This window comes from Oreochromis niloticus, linkage group LG2 (genome assembly GCF_001858045.2).
Source record: "Oreochromis niloticus isolate F11D_XX linkage group LG2, O_niloticus_UMD_NMBU, whole genome shotgun sequence".
Taxonomy (NCBI): domain Eukaryota; kingdom Metazoa; phylum Chordata; class Actinopteri; order Cichliformes; family Cichlidae; genus Oreochromis; species Oreochromis niloticus.
The window spans coordinates 11,805,664-11,823,851 of record NC_031966.2 but is presented as its reverse complement, the minus strand read 5'-3'; the positions used below and the strand labels follow the sequence as shown (position 1 = coordinate 11,823,851).

General features: G+C 39.2%; 1 protein-coding gene and 1 long non-coding RNA gene across 3 annotated transcripts; one reads left to right on the top strand and one right to left on the bottom strand.

The window, feature by feature from the left end:
* Positions 1 to 204: 204 nt before the first annotated feature.
* tmem33 (transmembrane protein 33) lies at positions 205 to 5,206 on the bottom strand. 2 transcript variants are annotated; one of them, XM_005467234.3, is made up of 9 exons: positions 5,085 to 5,206; positions 4,124 to 4,221; positions 3,883 to 3,950; positions 3,068 to 3,162; positions 2,769 to 2,956; positions 2,339 to 2,406; positions 1,767 to 1,900; positions 1,447 to 1,530; positions 205 to 1,246 (listed from the first exon to the last, which is right to left on the bottom strand). In XM_005467234.3, the coding sequence occupies exons 3-9, from the start codon at positions 3,928 to 3,930 to the stop codon at positions 1,117 to 1,119; spliced, it is 747 nt and encodes a 248-aa protein (XP_005467291.1). In that variant the 5' UTR covers positions 3,931 to 3,950; positions 4,124 to 4,221; positions 5,085 to 5,206; the 3' UTR covers positions 205 to 1,116. The 2 variants fall into 2 exon arrangements, with proteins under 2 accessions (XP_005467291.1, XP_003443399.1); XM_003443351.4 differs by lacking the exon at positions 4,124 to 4,221 and having other exon boundaries at positions 5,085 to 5,204.
* A 1,218-nt stretch (positions 5,207 to 6,424) lies between these two features.
* LOC106098092 (uncharacterized) lies at positions 6,425 to 17,808 on the top strand. Its single transcript, XR_001224194.3, has 4 exons — positions 6,425 to 6,759; positions 6,881 to 6,977; positions 7,115 to 7,205; positions 16,647 to 17,808. It is a non-coding gene; the product is annotated as an uncharacterized LOC106098092 (long non-coding RNA).
* The last annotated feature ends 380 nt before the right edge of the window (positions 17,809 to 18,188 follow it).

The window sequence follows — 18,188 nt, the reverse complement described above, 5'->3', positions numbered from 1 at the left end:
AACTCACATTTCTCTAGTAAGAAACAATATACATTAACACTGTAATTATCTGTGATAAATACTTTTATATTAGATCTATGCTTTGAATAAATATTAAAAACAGGCATAAATAAATCCTTATTAGGATTTGTTCATATCGAAGTCAACTATTATAATGCAAGAACTTATTGGTACCAAACCCAATTAGCATTCTTCAACACTGTGTTTGTTTAGGAGATAACTTTATTGTCATTATAAAAATGTGGTTTGTCTGTAGGCAAGTAAACACAATTAACATGGCAGGGAAAGAAAAACATACCAGAGCATGCATTAAGCAAGAAACCTATAGCCTAATAAGAAATGAATGACTCAAAATCAAAACAGCTTTTAAACTGAGAAATGAGGTCAGAGTGCATTCATAAGCATGGCATGCTTTCTGCAAGTTATTCCATTTGTGAATCATACAGCAGAACATCTGGTACCTTAAAATATCCTATAAAATACAGCAGATTATTTTCTCAGTTTAACATCCATTTGACATCATAGCTACATAAGATTTTGCATGTTGCTGAAATGTGAGCCAATGGCATTGATAGAATACATTTAATAATTAGGCTTTAGACAAATAAGAGCATTGGATGCTTTACAAATCAGACATAGTTAGAACCTGAAAAAGTACAATATGATTATTTAAAGAAATGATCAGAATCCATTGTTTATAAACACATGTTCATTAATTTACTAATCTCAGAATGTTAATGTTTCATTATATAATAAGTGATTTTAATGAATAAATAAGACATGAAAGGAAAGAATGATAACAGCCGATAAACGGAACACAGCTGATGTCAAGCTAATGTGCTCAGCCCATCGAAGGTAACAGAACAACAGGATGTCCACCGCTTCAATGAGGTCACATTAAAAGGATGGAAAATCAAATATCAGCATGAGCCTTCAGTGCATTACTGGCTGGTCTTCAGCTGCACTCAGATACACAAAAATTGGAGCACAGACTGTAAAGTTGACATTCAAAAAAACGGTTCCTTCCATTGATGGCAAAGTCTTTCCCCATCGAAGTTAAGTCACATCGTACATCTTACTGAAAAACAACACATGAGGAAAACAAATTTAGTGTAATCAAACCCCCGTGGGGGCGAGGCGGCTGATAAAGGCGATACTGCTGAGGCACATCCTCCTGAAGAAGGCAGGGCAGGCAGGCTTCATGATGAAATGCTCCAAAAGAATTCGCAGCTCGGTGAACAAGGTGCTGAGACAGAAAGAAAAGTACTTCACTCGGATTGTATTGAAAGTAAATCTAATCTAATCTTTGTACCTTCTGAATAGCAGGGCATGAAAACTCTAAACAGAAGGGCCATGTCCTGGGTTGAACCCCAGAGCCTCTTGCTGTGAAGCAACAGCGCAACACCATGTTGCTATGTGACAATAACAGATAATTCAAAATCTTACCGGCAATATGGATTTCTTCTGGATGTGTAGCGCAGAGTGAGGAATCGGTAATAAATGAAAGGCAGCAATAGGCTCCCCTGGCCGCTGTTGACAAAATATTATTGACATGAACATGTGAAAACTGGACACTCTGTATTAAGATTACAAAGAAGGGCTTGCATTTGTTGAGATAAAACTGATACATATTTATGAGATTAACACAACAACAACAACAAAACAATCACTGCCAGTAATCAATATTAACATATCACTAGATTAGGGATGCTACAATGGGTCTTCACAAAAGAAATCCTTCACAAAAGAAACAGTTGTACGCATACCTGAACAGCATAAAAATAGTTGCTGGCATCAAGAAGATCTCATTACAGGCAATAAACTTCAGGATATTCTGCTGATTAGATGTCAGTTTGTCCAGGAGGCCCCGGATAAACATCATGCTGTTTGGGCCCATGGTCTAAAAGAAACAAAAAATAGTCACAAAGTGAAATGAAAGATTTGGCAAATTAACATTTTGAAAGGAGCAGTGGGAGCAAGAAGTAAAAGGTAAAGGAAAACACATTAGAAATCATTAGCTTCCAGATTTTAAGTTGTGTCTAAATGGTACATTATACTTTCATAGTTCCATTTAACTGTAACAGTTAACTATAAAGTTCTTTACGATGTGTTTCTAATTTACCTAATCTATCTCAAACACGCACACACACACCAACAGGAGCAGAGCAGCCATGTAAAGCGCTGCTCTGTTGCCATTGTGTGAATCCAACCACAAACCTTCTCTGCTGCCTCAGACATGGTGGTCTGGCTGGTACTAATATCCCAGCTTGTGGCTAAATAATGTTTAAACTGATTTCACAGTAATTTTCAATAAGTCACTGTGGTGACTCATACTTACATCAAGAACTTTCTTTGTGTAGGTAGTTGCGTGAAGCAAGGAAAAAAGAAAAACTGGAAAGATGCTCACTGGACAAGAAGGTTAAGGTTAAATAACAGAAAAGAACAACTTCCTCCTAAATAATACAATAGTAAGGGAGCATGATTGCACCTATGGAAAAACTAAATCTTTCACTGCTAAGACTAATTGATTTGTAATACTGCAGGTCTGAATCCTATTGAATGTCTCAAAACGAACCCTTTAAGGAATCCTATCAGACTGTCTTTGGAAAAAAACTGCAGCAACAAGTAAATAGTGAATCACTGTCCAACTATAACAGTGAAATAGTGTTTCATTATTGTTTAAAACTAAAAAAACAAAACACACAATGTATGTAGCAATGCTATCATCTCCATTTAAACTTGCAGACTTGCTCACAATGAAAGGATACTTGTAATGGGGTAGGAGTTGACCAGGATGAGTGAGTAGAGCAGGTAATGACAGCTGTCCTCCTGCAGAGCCTGGGCCAAGAAAGCTCTGCTCAGCTGAAAGCGTGGAAGCCTCTGGTGTAAGCGAAGAGCACTGGTGAGGGCATTCGCTAACAACGCTCTCTGATAGAAGTTAGCTGCTGCATAAGGTCTGAAATATACAAGCAGTGACAAACACTCAAATGCTGATTTAGATTGGTTTATAACTACTTTTAAAGCTAATCAACATTTATAATTAGATGATTTTCCACAGTGAACTCACCCCAAAACTGGTAGAATGAACATTACAGAGCAATAGACAGTGAAGAGTCGTGACAGCCACATTGCAGTTTCCAGCTTGTTGCTCATCAGAAATTGCTGCAGAGACACAAAGATGGTTAACATTAAACCCAACCAATCCCTTGTTCTTGTCTCCACTCTTCTCATATATACTGGTAGCAGATTTACTGACTTTAAACTTACACTCAGGTTCTCTCAGTGGCTAGCATACAAAATTCATCCAAACTAAAAAGCATCTTAATGCAATCTACAAGTTAATTTTACCGCCTTGCCTTCAAAAGTCAGGGGGCAGCTGCAACTCATCCTGCTCATCCTCATTCAACTGATGTTGCTCAAGTGAATGATTGGTAGCACATGTCATCCAACTCTTGCAAACAGCACTGAAATACATGCCACACATGCCTACTCTACTTGCCCCCTAAGATAAACACACACGTTTGGGTGTCAAAATTACAGATTTGGGATGAAATCATTCCAATTATATGTAGAAAATAAAACAATCTAGGGCTAAAGCACTCAAATAAATAATCCCAATTAAAAAAAAAAGTAAACTGTTCAGTAAAAAAAACTATGCATAGCACATCCATTTTGTAAGGGCCTCAAGATATCTTAAATCTTAGCAAAACTGTTCCCAATTTCTTCAAAATATCTGATAAAAGTTTGCGATTAAACTATTAACACAAAATGAAGCACAATTTTCTTTCTTTTTTTCTGACCAGGATGTGTACAATCAGAGTACACCTTTGGGCACAATAATACTGGAATATTTGAACTACAGAGTTAAAGCAGCCAACCTACCACAGGGCCTAGCTGCGGCGGAGGGTTTTGTTGGTTTGCATCAGCCATCTTTGGGGGTGCTGGTTTCTCTGTTGGGGGAAAAAAATTAAAGCTTAGAAGTAACCCTAACTGTTTTTACATGCTCATTGAAATTTCAGGTCACCTGTGATTAAATGGACAGTCGATAATATTGTCTAGCATTTACATGTGATCACACGATCACAACAGTGTGACATGAGTACAAGTGATGAAAATATCATGCCTTCCTCAATGGTGATTTTCACTCTCTGGCTTGAGTTTTATCAGCTTCCTGAGCAAAATATATGTTGCCTCTCCAGTCCAATAGCTGTCATTCCTGTGCTATATACACACACACACATACATACATATATACATACATAAATCTTCTACCAGACATCTGTCAATTATTCTACAAAAATCTCATAAAAATGACTGATTGTAAAGGTAAAATAATTAGTAACATTAATTATTATTAATTCTGAGTTTTTCAAGCTGAAACCACAACTTTTGTGTTTCACTCAGTTATTTTTTTCCATCCTTTGATATGTTTAAACTGGCTTCATTTAGATTTTAGTCTGATGAACAAACAAAAGAGGTAATTTAAAGAGGTCACCTTTGGCTTAATGAATTTTTCACCATATACTGGTAAATTTTAACTTTTACAAAGATTCCGGATTCACCTATTAACTGACGCTGGAGATGGACACTTAGATTATCTATTCGCTAAGGCAAAATCGGGACGATTAAATGGTTAACCTTTGTATGTATAAACTACATATGAATGGGACACATGGGATCTAACAACGATCATTCCCTCTAAAGGAAATACCAGTAGCTAGCTGGCGGATGTACTAATTTATGCTGGTAATGACTTGTTAATAACAGACACTATAAGGCCAAATGGTTAAAATATCCAGATACTGCTATTAAATCCGAAAGTGATGACTGCATATTCTCATAAGGATGTCCTGAGTGTATTTTATTAAGGCTAATGCTGTTTAGCAGCAGGTGTGTCTAGAATATTCTGTTACCATCGTTACTAGCACGTCAGCTACCGTCTCAGCTAATAGTTGCTACCTAGGTCGTACGTGAATGCTTCCCTGATTACTTTGTCAACGTTAGGTCGCCCGGCAGTTTAAACAAGACTTAATTAATAGCTACAACTGACCCTATTTATGGCAATAATAAAGCATTCTGCTTACCAGCGCTACAGTGTTGATTTACGTCGCGTGCTAACCGGTTAACGTGACAGGCAGAAGCTGAGCACTCTGGGAACTACTCTAGTAAACGATCAGCTGACCTTGTAGCGTAAGACGGGAAGTACGCTATTTCTCGCGATATATCAAAAACTGACCTAATGTACCTAATGAAGCTTTGTTTTATGTTTATTGAAAATTGTGTTCCTGACAGATACCCTCCATATTAGGCTATAAGTAATTAAACGACTAATACTACAACTGAAACTAATGAAGACTAAACTAAAATTATACATCTAAAGCATTCTAACTGAAGTGAAACGACAAAATCCATTCTGTAAACTCCCCCCAAAATAAACTATACTGAAAGCTCAAACTCGAAATTAAGAACAGTGAATAATAAAAAAGGATATATAATATAAACAGCTGTAATAACTCAACATTTGGCGAATTTACCAACTACATAGGTTTCGCACAGAACATGATAACCAAAAACAAAAACATTAAAAGCAGTTTTACGTTAGTGAAATACACAAAATCGAAATATTCAGAGGTGACATGAACATGGAAAGCTAGGAACATAACATGAAGAGAAGGGTAAACCACGAAGCGAAAGATTAGAAGTACTTCAAAAGCAGTGTGTATCTTTTCAAAATAAAAATAAAAAATAAATATTTTATTTAATTTGATAATTTTCCATTTATTTTTTCTGTGAATAGAAAGAGATAACTTCTTTTTGTTTATTTATTCCCCATATAGAGGATACATCTTTATTGTCCATTTTGCTGTCTGGCAATATGTGACACAGATACCAGGTATAGCATGTGTGCTGCAGTCTGGACCAGAGATATGCTATTATAAATGTCATATGCCATAACAAAACAATTAGGAGATGGAAGTCTAACGTTATCTAAAGCTATTAACGATATTGGTGTTGCTAAAAAGCACCTCTTATGACTTAGCCCGTTGAAAGGCTCAGTTTAAGGGAAAAACTGCGCCTGCGTCAAAGTCAACGCCCATATTATGGTTCTCACAGAGCTCTTTTCAGTGGTATTTATTTATTTTAGTCTTAGCACTGCTCAGAAACGGTACTGCTTGGATTAAGAATTTTAGGCTTACTGGGCTTTTTATTAGACAATAACAATATCGAATTTATTTTTTTTCCTTTAACCAATCTCCTTCAGTAATGGTGAACCTCAAATGTACTACCACAAGGGGGCGCAGTCGACCAGAGCATCCTTCTGCTGCAGGTTGGCCTATAGCATGTGCTGAAAATTATTTTAGCTTTAAGTGCACCTTATTTGGTCCCATCATGTTTTAAAATCTTACATCTGACTGCTGCTGTGGCGCATATGTCCGCAGATTATTGGCACGAGTGTCGCAGGATGATGTGTTTGCTGCAGATGCCATTTGAAAATATAGGCAGTGTAAGCACTGTAGAATCTAATTATTTCTTTGCAAAACCTAATTAGGCATTAAAAAAGGTTAACGCCAGCGCCTGAAACGTTTTTGTTTAATAATCCCATTACTGACGGCTCATCATGTATAAAATGGTGCAGGAGGACACTAAGTTTCCACTTGTTAAAGGGAATCTCTGAGAAATAGTCGCAGATTTTTGACACTATCTGCGATTGGAAATTAGGGCTTGTAATTAAACTGCGGAGACTCAGCACAGCACAGAGTAAGTAAGGCTGCAGCGCCCTGCCTTGCATGCATTTTCTATGTTTAATTGATAATTCCGCCTGCCTGCTTCAAAACGTTATTACTATTTTATCTTTTTTCTTCTTCTTTGGGCATGACAGAACTCTCCGAACGATAGCATACACTGAGACTAGACCTTGATGATTTTTTTAGGTGTCAGCTCCTCTCGGACCATTACCAGTCACTAGAGAGCTCAAGGTGAGAATTTAAATGAGAGAACATTATGTGGCCAACTTTTAATTCGGCCGAGCTCCCACGGAAGAATGGAGCGGATATTTGATAAGTTTCGCAGAGAGAAATATGTCACAAAAATTATAATGTCGATGTTTTTGCAGAAATGTGAGACTACGGGGACGTTAATGATACCAGTATAAGTCCCGCATTGCTGCTGGGTGGATGAGAACCAGCTGAGGAAGCTTTCTAAAGGTGAAGGTTATTGAAATTATAACGTTATCGTTTGAAAGCAAATGGGACAAATATATTATAGGACAATATCATTACTGTTTTATATTTATCACGATTTTGGTTTTTAGAAAGCCAGACTGCCTTTGATCATTTTAATGATTAGAAACCCCTTGAGATCAAACACCAGCACCAACAAACTCGCAGTTTCGAATAATTTACTCGATTTTTTCCTCTTCTGTGCGTCGAGTTCTATGGGTTAGGAGCCCCGAGCTTAAAATATGACACGACTTTCTTCCTAAAAAGTAAGAAAAAAATAGAATCGAAAACAAACAGCGTAACTCTGCGTTTAAATAAAATAAAGTAAAATAAAATAAAAAATAAACAGCCCGGAAGCCAGCCAAAGTAATGATGAGCTTTGAAATTATCTTGCCTTCATAATGTGGGGCCCTCCAATCTGTTTTTTCATTTCTTTTTTTTTCTTTTTTAAACTGTATTTATATGTATTTATATTTCGATTTTCAAGTGTTATTATGATTATTTATCCGAATATTAAGGACACGTACTACTATCAGTAACAGGGAAAACTATGCAAATATTATACTTACAGAAATTGACCTCAGCAGAACAATATCTATTGTCTTTGATCTAAAGAAACACCCTTTTGCGCATTACGCACTTACTTTATTCCGCTTTTAATCTTTTCCTTCAAAGCTTCTTCAACAGCTTTCGAGAGAAAAAAGGAGGGTAAAAAGAAAGGAGTGTGAGTGACAGACCAAAGCGAAAAGCTTCTTAAAGAAATAAACAGTCGTGTATGCTTAAAGGAATGCGCTTGTAATGGCTCCATCTTAGTCTCTGAATCTATTCGGACAAAACAAACAGGGCGTGGAAGGGGATGAAAATCGGGACAAGCGAGGAAGAAGATGTTAAGAGAGTGTCGGTTTGGTAGGGAGGAAAAGAAGGACACGGTGAATTTCCCTCAGACTGGTTAAAGGAACAATAAAGCGAGTTATCAACAGACTCTGGCCTTTTTTCTCAAAGAATGCGTTTCAAGCTTATTTCACGATGACTGCAGTGATTAATGGTGGCTGTGAAACCTCTAGACGAACTGATGAGGCCGAATGATATCTTTATATCTTCGGGTTTAAAAAGTGAAGTTGTATAATTTATACAAATAAATAATATCATAAGTTTTTGTTTCATTTTTATCCAAACACATTTTGGAAAAACATTTGAACTGCTTTAAAACTCCCAAAGAAAGCCGGAATAAAGTCAGACACGCGTACCAGATCTCCCCCAAGGCTAAAGGGAAGACTCACAAATATTTGCATACCCGTTTACCTGCAGTAGCTTGTCAGTTATTTATGTTATTTATTTTAGTTTCCTGTGCCTGTTTTCACTTCTGTCAGCTGGTTAAAATATACTTTGTTCTCTTGGCAGATTTTATTTGGATTAGGGTTCTCTTTCAATCTTAATATTTTTTCAGGAAAGAGATAAAACAGCACACAAAAATGTTTTTGATCAAATATTTTAGGTTATGCAAATTATCCCTTAATTTTATTAGAACATGCACAATTTTCAAAAGATATCCTGCAAGTGGTCATCTTACACATGATTGCTTTAATAGGCTGCTGTTATATAAAGCAAAATGACAAAAAACAGCATGTTGACCCTGATATTGGACCATCTTGTTGGAGAATTAGACCTGGAATATTTATTTGAACGAAATACTTTTGGAGGAGATGTGATCTACTATTTAACAGACAAGTGGCTCCAGTTGCACCGCATTTTTGTCTGTTGTTTACATGTAGTGTGTTTTCTTCATTACATCTGTAACGGCCCTCAGTTTTTGTGATGGCCATTACTGTCTGCTGCTCTATGTGTTTACACACTGAAAACTGTTTTATCACATTTTGCAAAATCTCTGAAATCTTTTTTCATGCCAGCCTTTTTTATGCATGTGCACAGAAATAAAACCTTCACTGACATGTTGACTTTGATTGACATAATGATCACAGAACACTTCAGCCAAATGAAAATGAACTTGTTTGGAAGGTAAAGAGTTAAATAGATTTATCTTCCCTTAACAGGAAAGATGTGCACAATCATACTGTGTTGTGTAGCCATTTTAAATGTATTATGTGAGCCCTTATTTCTTTTTAAAGTCTAACGTACACCTATCGATATTATAGCTTACATTATATGAAATTAGAGCAATTTACATAGATGCACATAGGTCTGGTTTTTGCCTTTCTTTTTGATCAATGTATATTATTTACTAATCAGTCAGAATATCTGGTGTCCACGCTGAGCACTGAGCCAAAATCTATTGAGATAAAAAGCAAAAAGGGATCTACCAGAAAGCTGACTTTTCCCCTTTTTTGGAAGTAAAGCCATGTTTGTTTGTAGCTTGAATGGGGGTTCTATAATGGAACTGATGGCATCAGGATTGTCACCACAAATGGTCTGGGCGTTCTGCAAGGCTGTTTGACAGAACCTATTATGTCATTGGTCACGTCCCTCCACTCCTTGCTTGCTTGGTTTTGAATGGGAGTGAATTAATCAAATGGTTTGAGAGAGATCAGCCAACTTAATGCACTTTGTGTCAAGGTCTACAGTGATCTGGGACCTCAGCCTCCTTCTACCTGGACTTCCTGCATCTGAACATATCCATGCATGGACTGTAACCTGGCTGAATCAAATTTTTAAACGGACATTTATTATGCCACAAAAACTGAATTGTCTCTGCCCTTTTTTTCAAGAGACTGTTTATAATATAGCATGAGTTGTCATTTCATCATTTCTGTAGGTACTTATTAGGTGTTAAATTTACTGGTATTGAAAGTAGCTATGTGTCTATGGCACTATTTTTAAAAAATGTTATTTATGTAACAGGCTAAATCATATATTTGTGATGTTATTGGACTGTATGAGTCTGGAGTAGAAGACAATTTAAACAGCACAGGGCTATTTTTTATGCATTTTCTAACCAATCAGCCTTTTTACTATTTACTATTTTGAAGTTTAGTTTATTTAAGATCTTGATGAATTTATTGCTAATAATAACCCCTAAAACTGAATTAATAACTAGGTTCTGTTGAGAGGTGTTGTGACTGCTCACTTAATGACCACAGAAATCGAGAACTGTGACACCAATCAGATTGTTTCTTCATACTGGATTTACTTAATTCCCGTGGAAATTCACTCCTAGGGTCTCTTGAAGTTTATCAGATTCCACTCGGACAACAAGCAGTAAAGCCTTTAAAAGAGGATCTGTTGGCTTTAGAAATGATCCTGAAATACATATATTTTTTAATCAAAACTCAGTCACCATCGTATTTGTTTTCCTGGAGTGTAAAATGGTCCAGAGTCGAGCGCCGTAACGTTATTGCTTTATCAAACACAATCAAAATGCGAATTAATCAAAGCACTCTGCGCTAGAGCACCTATGCATGAGCATTGTTTGGTTGTAATGGATGGCTTTAAAATTTGACGTTATTATTTCCCGTCATTTCTGGAAACAAATTGAACATTTATTGCATATATATTAAAAATTATACAGTCGTCAAGAGAGGCTGATGTCTCTTTTATTGAGGCGCACCGAGAGGTGAGGTCTCACCGGATCAATTTCCCTGTCTTGTTACTCCCGCAAGAGGATGTTTGGAAAATGCCTGCACCGCTAAATTGATTCAGAAACGAATTCATAACTTGAGGCGTTTAAGCAATTTTGTGGCGCCCAGTTTTTATCCCCAGTCTTTTCTTTTATTTCGTGTTTTGATTGCTTTAAGCACCCAAACAAAGTTTTATACCATTCGGTTTCTCGTGGAAACAGGTTTATTGTCAGTTCCGCGGCCTTTTGTCCACGTTTGCCTATTTTTCATTCTTTACAAAAAAATGCATTTAATACACTGGGTTTTGGGTGGCTTCGCAAACATAGCCATTAAGCAGTCACAATGCTTTTATTGTGCACTTGATCTCAAAATAGAGGCTGGTCTGACTCCAGGATCCAGACGAACCTATGGAAAAGGCCTTGTCTTTGTCTGCCTGTACGGAGATGAATGGCCCGTGTCAACCAGATGATTAGTTTGCACTATTAAATTGTCAGAAAGGAAGGATTTTTCCCTAATAGTGCCTTTTCGTGAAGAATTATGGAATTCAGAGTTGTTTGCGACTGCCGGGGAACTTGCAGGGCTTTGCAGGGGCGAGGGCGAAGGTCAGACAGAGTTCTCAGCGCTGCGTCCAGTGTGGCACAGCAGTCAGAGGGGAAGTGGAAACAAATGTAGGCCTATTTCCTACACCATGGGAAGATTAATACCTATTGTTCGAGATGACCGATATCCTTGCAGTGACATATGATTCAACAAACTGAGGTGGGTTTATCTTAACGCGCGATAAGTCACCCGATTCCTAAAAATTAGTGTGTAACCAACAGCTCGGCACAAATGATCAGCAAATCGTCTAATTAAAGTGACACCCATATAACTTAAATTGGAATTATTGGTTCAAATTAAAAATAACGAAGCTGCTGCATAATATCAAATGCACAAAATGTGCACTGTTGCGCCAGATCTGTCGCTGCACATGGCTGTCTTTCTGCACGCCCTGACAGCTCTGCTCCAGCCAGGAAACCCCCTTCCATCCCGCTCAACCTCTATTCTAGTGCCAACGTTTTGTGTTAAATGTTAACAACTTGGCCTGATTCATTTAATCGCCAACAAATCTGTGTTGACTCTAACACTCGCCTCCATTGTGCCCATTATGCGCCTGCCCTCACTTGAAGATTTATGTATTTTTGATATTAAATTCCTTCTGTCATCAAGACTGCTCTCTTGTTGACTTTTCTTGACCTGCCGACCTCGTTCCCCAAACTTTCCCATATTTAACGCGGGACCCGCAGCCTCCTCCCCACCAACTTCTTCTGCTCTGCCATAGCTGAATACTCAGTGGCTCCTTTTGTTGGCATGTGCTGTTTGCACTGTTCTTGAACTTCAGTGCGCTGCCCTGTCCTCATCCTGTACTTTGAACTCTGCAGTAAAATCTTCCCTCGAAAAAAACTACGTATTGTTCGCAAACGGATGGAGTCAGTCCCTTAAATGTTGCACACTCTTTAATTTGCTATAAAACAGAGTGATGACGGACTGTCCGAGCATCATAATTTGGCCGATGTGATGGATTATTATCTGATCCTTGATGCTCACGATCCACGCAGTCTTGGCTGGATTTGTGTGCTCCAGCCACATCATCCAAACTGCATTCATCCTCTGTTGAATCAGAGTGACGGATGCCCGTACCTTTGCCATATATGACGTCCATGTCGTCTATACAAGCCTCCCTCTGGCTGCCCAGCTTGCTAATTAGTTAAACAAACGTTCATACTAATGATCCCACTGGCCTGGTGAGCTTCGAGGTTTTTGTTCGCCTACTTTCCCCCAACTTCTCCCGCTGGAAACTTGGCCCTGCTGACCCGAGCTATCACGAAGCTGTGTAGATGGCTGGACCGCCCTGTCCGGAGTCCAACCCCCACAGAGGGCAAAGGGCAGCGTCCAAGGCCCGGGAATGCCACCACCAGCTGCTTGCGGTGACACCATTTACAAAGGGGGCTTGGTGAGCAATCCTTCTATGGGTTGTCAGTGTTGTGACAGTGCTGGCCTGACATTTATTTACTCACTCGTAGGATCAAAACTGACGGTTTGGCTTAAGCAAAGAGCCAAGTTATACATTGGTTCAAAGGTAAAGAAAGCATCTGCTAATGCTTTATAAATTAGTTATATTCCACTAATGATGACAAGTTGTCAATTGGCAGGTGATGAAAACTACCTGACTGGTGAGAACAGTCTGTAGATAATAATAATTACTGACTCGTAGAACTTTTTAATGCTAATAACTAAAGACAAGAAACATACAATTTATCAGTGAGGTATTAATATGTTTAAATAAGATATCAAATACAGAGGTTAACAACCTGGTAGACCCACGCTGTAACTTTTGCAATAGCATTGTGTTGGATCATTTTAAAGGCAGTAGGTAGAAATCTGCAGCTTTTTTCTTAGTGCAGTAAATAAATAAATAAAAACGATCTCCAGTCTAACAGCGGTAACTATCTATTAATTGCTAATAACAGCAACATTTAAACCAGAAAGTGCTTTCGCAGCAATGCAAAATGTTCAACTACGTCATATTTTTGTGTTTATTCATTAGACTGATGAATGAATGTATCGCCTGCCAGAGAAGTGATTAGTTAACACGATTATTCCGATTAAATATTTAATAATGTTGTCATTCTTCCACCAATATAAACATTGCCTGGGGTAAACTGGAGCAACGCAAATAGTAATGGTAATTATAGGCAATAAGGCGGTCATAAGCGAAAGGTTTGTGCGTTTATGTGAAAGCTATCCTGGGTTTATGTCCCGCTCTTCCTAAATTCAAACGTTTTTCTTTCTCTGCAGCGCGCCGTGCGGTTAACACTGGGCCCATTACACGTTGTCATTTGTGGCTCTTGGTGTTATTTGGACAATGTTTGGCCATTTACCCAGCCTGTGTCTGCGCGCTCCAAGGAGGTCTCGACAGAAATTGATACTAATTGCAGGGACTGTACACTGCTGGCTAGTGGAGCGCCTGCAGGCAGTTGGAGGACCTGCTTGTCACCGCCTAATTGACAAGGGCTTGTCTGTCCTGGGAGCAGCTGGTCCTAAGCACTGGCGCACAATCGCAATCTTGACACGGCCTCCACTCGCCTGAAGGAGTTTTGAGGGGAAACGCCGTTAAAGGGAGATTTATTGAATCTCCCTTTGGGTGACGCTGTATTAAGTACGCAATATAGGCTTATATCCACGGGTGCAAAAGGGAGCCACACTCCTGGTATTAATAACAGAAGGTGGCAATTAGGCCAGACAGGTGACATTTCTTGTGACATTATGAATCACAGCAAACAAGACAAGCGCGGGTAAATAAAGGCTATGTGAAATCGGTTTTAAGGAAAAGTTATTTTACTTTTCGCAGCTACATGACACACAATGAGCCTGTATGCGCAAATCGGATGACTTCAGGGGGATGTGTTGCACCAGCCATTCAGCTGGCTCAGACACAAATAACATCAGCCCTCACAGTAAAATAATCAATTCATTATTCTGGCCTGTTTCTATTAGACCATGTCTTTAAAGCTGAATGCATCAGGAGGAAAAAGCCAAGCAAGTATTGTTTTCGTCTGCAAGTGGAAAAAGGTTTTCCTGCACTTTCCCACTGCCTGTAAAGAAATGCTGCTTTTCTGGGCCTTTTGAACTGAAAATCGTGATTTTTCCCCTGGTGTTCTCCGGACGCGCTCCTTTCTTTCTGCGGAACAATGACAACACTGGAGCACCCCGCCGGTGCGCCACAGTTGGGGATCTCCATGATTGTTTTGGACATCTTTGGATTTCATCAATCAAAATGACTGCAGTTTTCCATAAAAATGCTGAATTTGGTCCTGGAACCGAGCGGGCAAGGTAGAAAATACGAAGCTGTCCTTCTCGATGATAAATGGCCATCCTTTGATTGAGCAAATAGAGAAATACGTGCCATAGTACTGAGAAACAGGCGAAGATTGTGAAGAGAGGACTCATGGTCTTGCGTCAGATCATGCCAGAAATGAATCACCACAAATCATTAGGCTATAAAAGCGACTGCATTTTCCCAAACCCTGGAAATCTGTAAGGCTTAAGAGCAGGCTAGATCTTAACTGATCCACACTTATGTAAAACTTAAGTAGCTTAATGGCCACTATTACCAGAATGATAAGTATTACGCATGCTTAAGAAAAATGTTAAAACTCCTTTTACACCAGTGCCCTGAAGGTTATTTTTCAACTACTCAAGCCGAAACAGTGAGTGGCAGACAGACATTAAGTTCACCTACAGGTGCCATATCATACCGATAATATTGGTCTTTATTTTACCAGGTTACTAAGTGTAACAAATGAAACGTGGGCTCATAAACTTACAGGAGGCTTTGGCCTGGAACTATAGGGAGCTGGTCCACTATCTCTGCCCGCCCTCCCATCCAATAAACCTCTATTAACATGGAAATGTCACATCCCATTGACTAAAACTCAATTATGTACAGACTTGCAGCATCTTTAGAGTGGACTAAAACTTTTAATTTCCCCCAAAAGCCGTTTTGATTTAATGGCCATTCAGAAGCCCATGAAGGTGTTCTGTCTAAATGGCCTTAATGCCGCGGCTAATTATCCAGTATTGACATATTGTCCCGCCTCAGGTCAACAGGTCAGCAGTTTGAGATTAATGACACCGGAAGGAGGTTGTAGGAAGAGGTAACAAGGAAACGTGACTGTAATTTTTTTCTATTGCAATATAATACTTACGATTTTGTTCACTTCAATGTTTTCGGCTATAACAGGCCGTGTAATGTTACTCAGACATTGTTGTGGTGGTTTTTACCTTCGTGTTTACTGCTCATATAAAATCCCATCAATGGCCCTCCTAGATTATTTATTATTCAAATGAGAATTTATAGTTTCTACTTTATAAGTAGCGACTTTCGGTTTAGGTTTGTATCTTTCTTTTTGCTTTTTATCACCACGGTTATATTTCTGTTTTCATATTGCGTATTTTCTTTTAATGATTTTAGGCTAGTAGTGCATTCTAGTAAGGACTCGTCCCCTCCCTTATTCCCTCTAAAAGATACAACAGAACTGACTGGCTTGTCGAGCTTGAAGAATTGTTTAATTTCAGAGCCCCGGCGTTTCCTGAGGTGAGGTCTGCATTGGCTGCTAATAGAGATCTAATTGATGGGCCGAGTCCCGTTTCCGTGCTCTCTCTCCCTTTATTGCGCCCCGGCGTCTGCTGTAAAATAGGTCTGTAATCAGATTCCGCCTATTCCTCCTGGAGCAGGATGAGAGCTCAGGGCTGCGGAGAGAAAGAGATGGGGCAAAAAAAGAAAGAACAGGGGGAAAAAAATCGTTATTAAAAAAGTTAAGCCTTGAGTAGAAATTCAACATACTGTTGAGGCTTGATGAAAAAGAGGAAAGCCGGCTTTAACATACAAATTGCCTGACTTTTCTTTAAATAAACCCACATTATTACTATAGAACCCTCCAGTGTGGCTGCAGCACTCATTAGTGATTTTTTTTAATCTGTCAGAATAGCCTTTTTCTCCTTTGGGATTTATAGGTTTGCAATATTTTTTATACTGAACTCTTACAAGATTAATATAGATCTGTCATAAAAGGCTTTGATATTGCTGACAAATGCGCCTTCTATAATTATTATTTTAACATGGTTATATGTGCTTTCATGACTCGCACTCTTAGTTCATGATCTAATCAAATACCACACAGTCCACTGTTGTCATTCACCCAGAAGGTACAGAAGATGTCAATCAAATCAGACTGGCAGCAACAGAAACACACTGATTCTCTACTTTTTTTTTTTTTGCCATCTCCTCTGCTTCTCTCTCCATCTCCTATAGAGCTTCCTGGAAGGCTGTGATTGGCCGTCTGTCTGGGCAGTGATAGCAGCCCTGGAGCCGAGGATGATTGATGATGGCGAGGGCAAGGCCGAGCGCTAGCAGCATAAAGCCCCATAGATGCCTCAATAAAGAGCCTGGCTAGTGGAGAGCCTGGGCCCCGCTCAATAGGGCCCCTCCGCCTCTAAGGACCCACGGCTAGAAGAGTGCATGGAGAGAGGGAGAGGAAGAGAGGGAGAAGGAGAGGTGCTCTGTTGTTGGATAATCTGTTTAGCTATCGAGCCAGCAGCCGTCTGAGGCTGGATAAGTGCAGCGACGGATGTGTGTGGGGTGAAAATAGCAGGGGTTGGCTGGTGGAGTGCTGGAGGGGAGATACAGGGAAAGAGAGAGAGGGAAAAACAGAGCGAGAGATGGATCATCCAGTCTCAGCATGCATAATGGAAAAAAGGGAAGCGGATGAACCAAACTGGAAATGAGATCTGCAGGCTGCTTTTCACACACACATACACGCACACTATAAATGATCAAAAGCCGAAAAAGTTGACCACAAGAAAGTGACTGGAGACTTAAACTGAGTGATCTGACCTCAATGCTGCCACTCTGGTGGCCATTATTCAGCCTACAGATGCATAACTGTGGTGACCTTTGCTTCAGCAAATCAATGAGACCCTGCTAGGTTGGATTCCTTCGGTGCTGCGTCCACTGCTGTGGCCCCATGCAGCCCTGTTGCAACCCCTAGTTCACAGCAACTCTGAAAAGCACAATTAGGCAATAATCTGCTCCTACCAAGCCAGCTTTCAGTGACTCCAACATGGCTACACGATGTCCTGCAGACCCTCCTGGCTGGAGTTGAGAGAATGGACTGTTGGCCTGATGACTGTTGGCCTGATGAGGGTCTGGAAAGATCAAAGTTGTATGGAAATGCTTTCCAGAGCTTGGGCTAATCAGGACAAATATATAAAAAAGTTTGCTATCAATTTACAAATAAATGAAAGTTTCATAACAGTTGCGGCCTGTTTTGAATGCGCTTCTCCCAACAATACTTTGCACAGATTTTAACTCATTCAGATCTGCATTTTCTTCAGTTGGATTTGTTCCGCATGTTAATGGACATCTTTGTGTTAACGGATTCTGAAAATAAATCTGCCAAAGTTTTCACCAACTACATCTGCTCTTTGATTCATCTGTTCTTGCACACCATGTATTAATATAAAAAATTAAAAATATTTATAAGCACATGTCCAAGCCATATCTCACAAATTTTAGAAAGGAAGTCGAGATTTCATAAGCAAATTGTTTAAATTTAGAGGTTATCAGGCACTGGACATTGAATGGAGGATTCTCACCTACATGAAGATTCAAGGAAAGGTATAAGGGTTTGTAAGCCAAATAAGAACAAAATATCCCAGGACATAGTTACCGCTGATGTGTCCTTGCAGCACAGTGAAAGGAGGGGATAACATAGGAGGTCAAAACAATGGAGGTCAAAAATGGAATCACAATAACAGAATAAACACACATCTTCCAAATCTTACTAGTAACCCA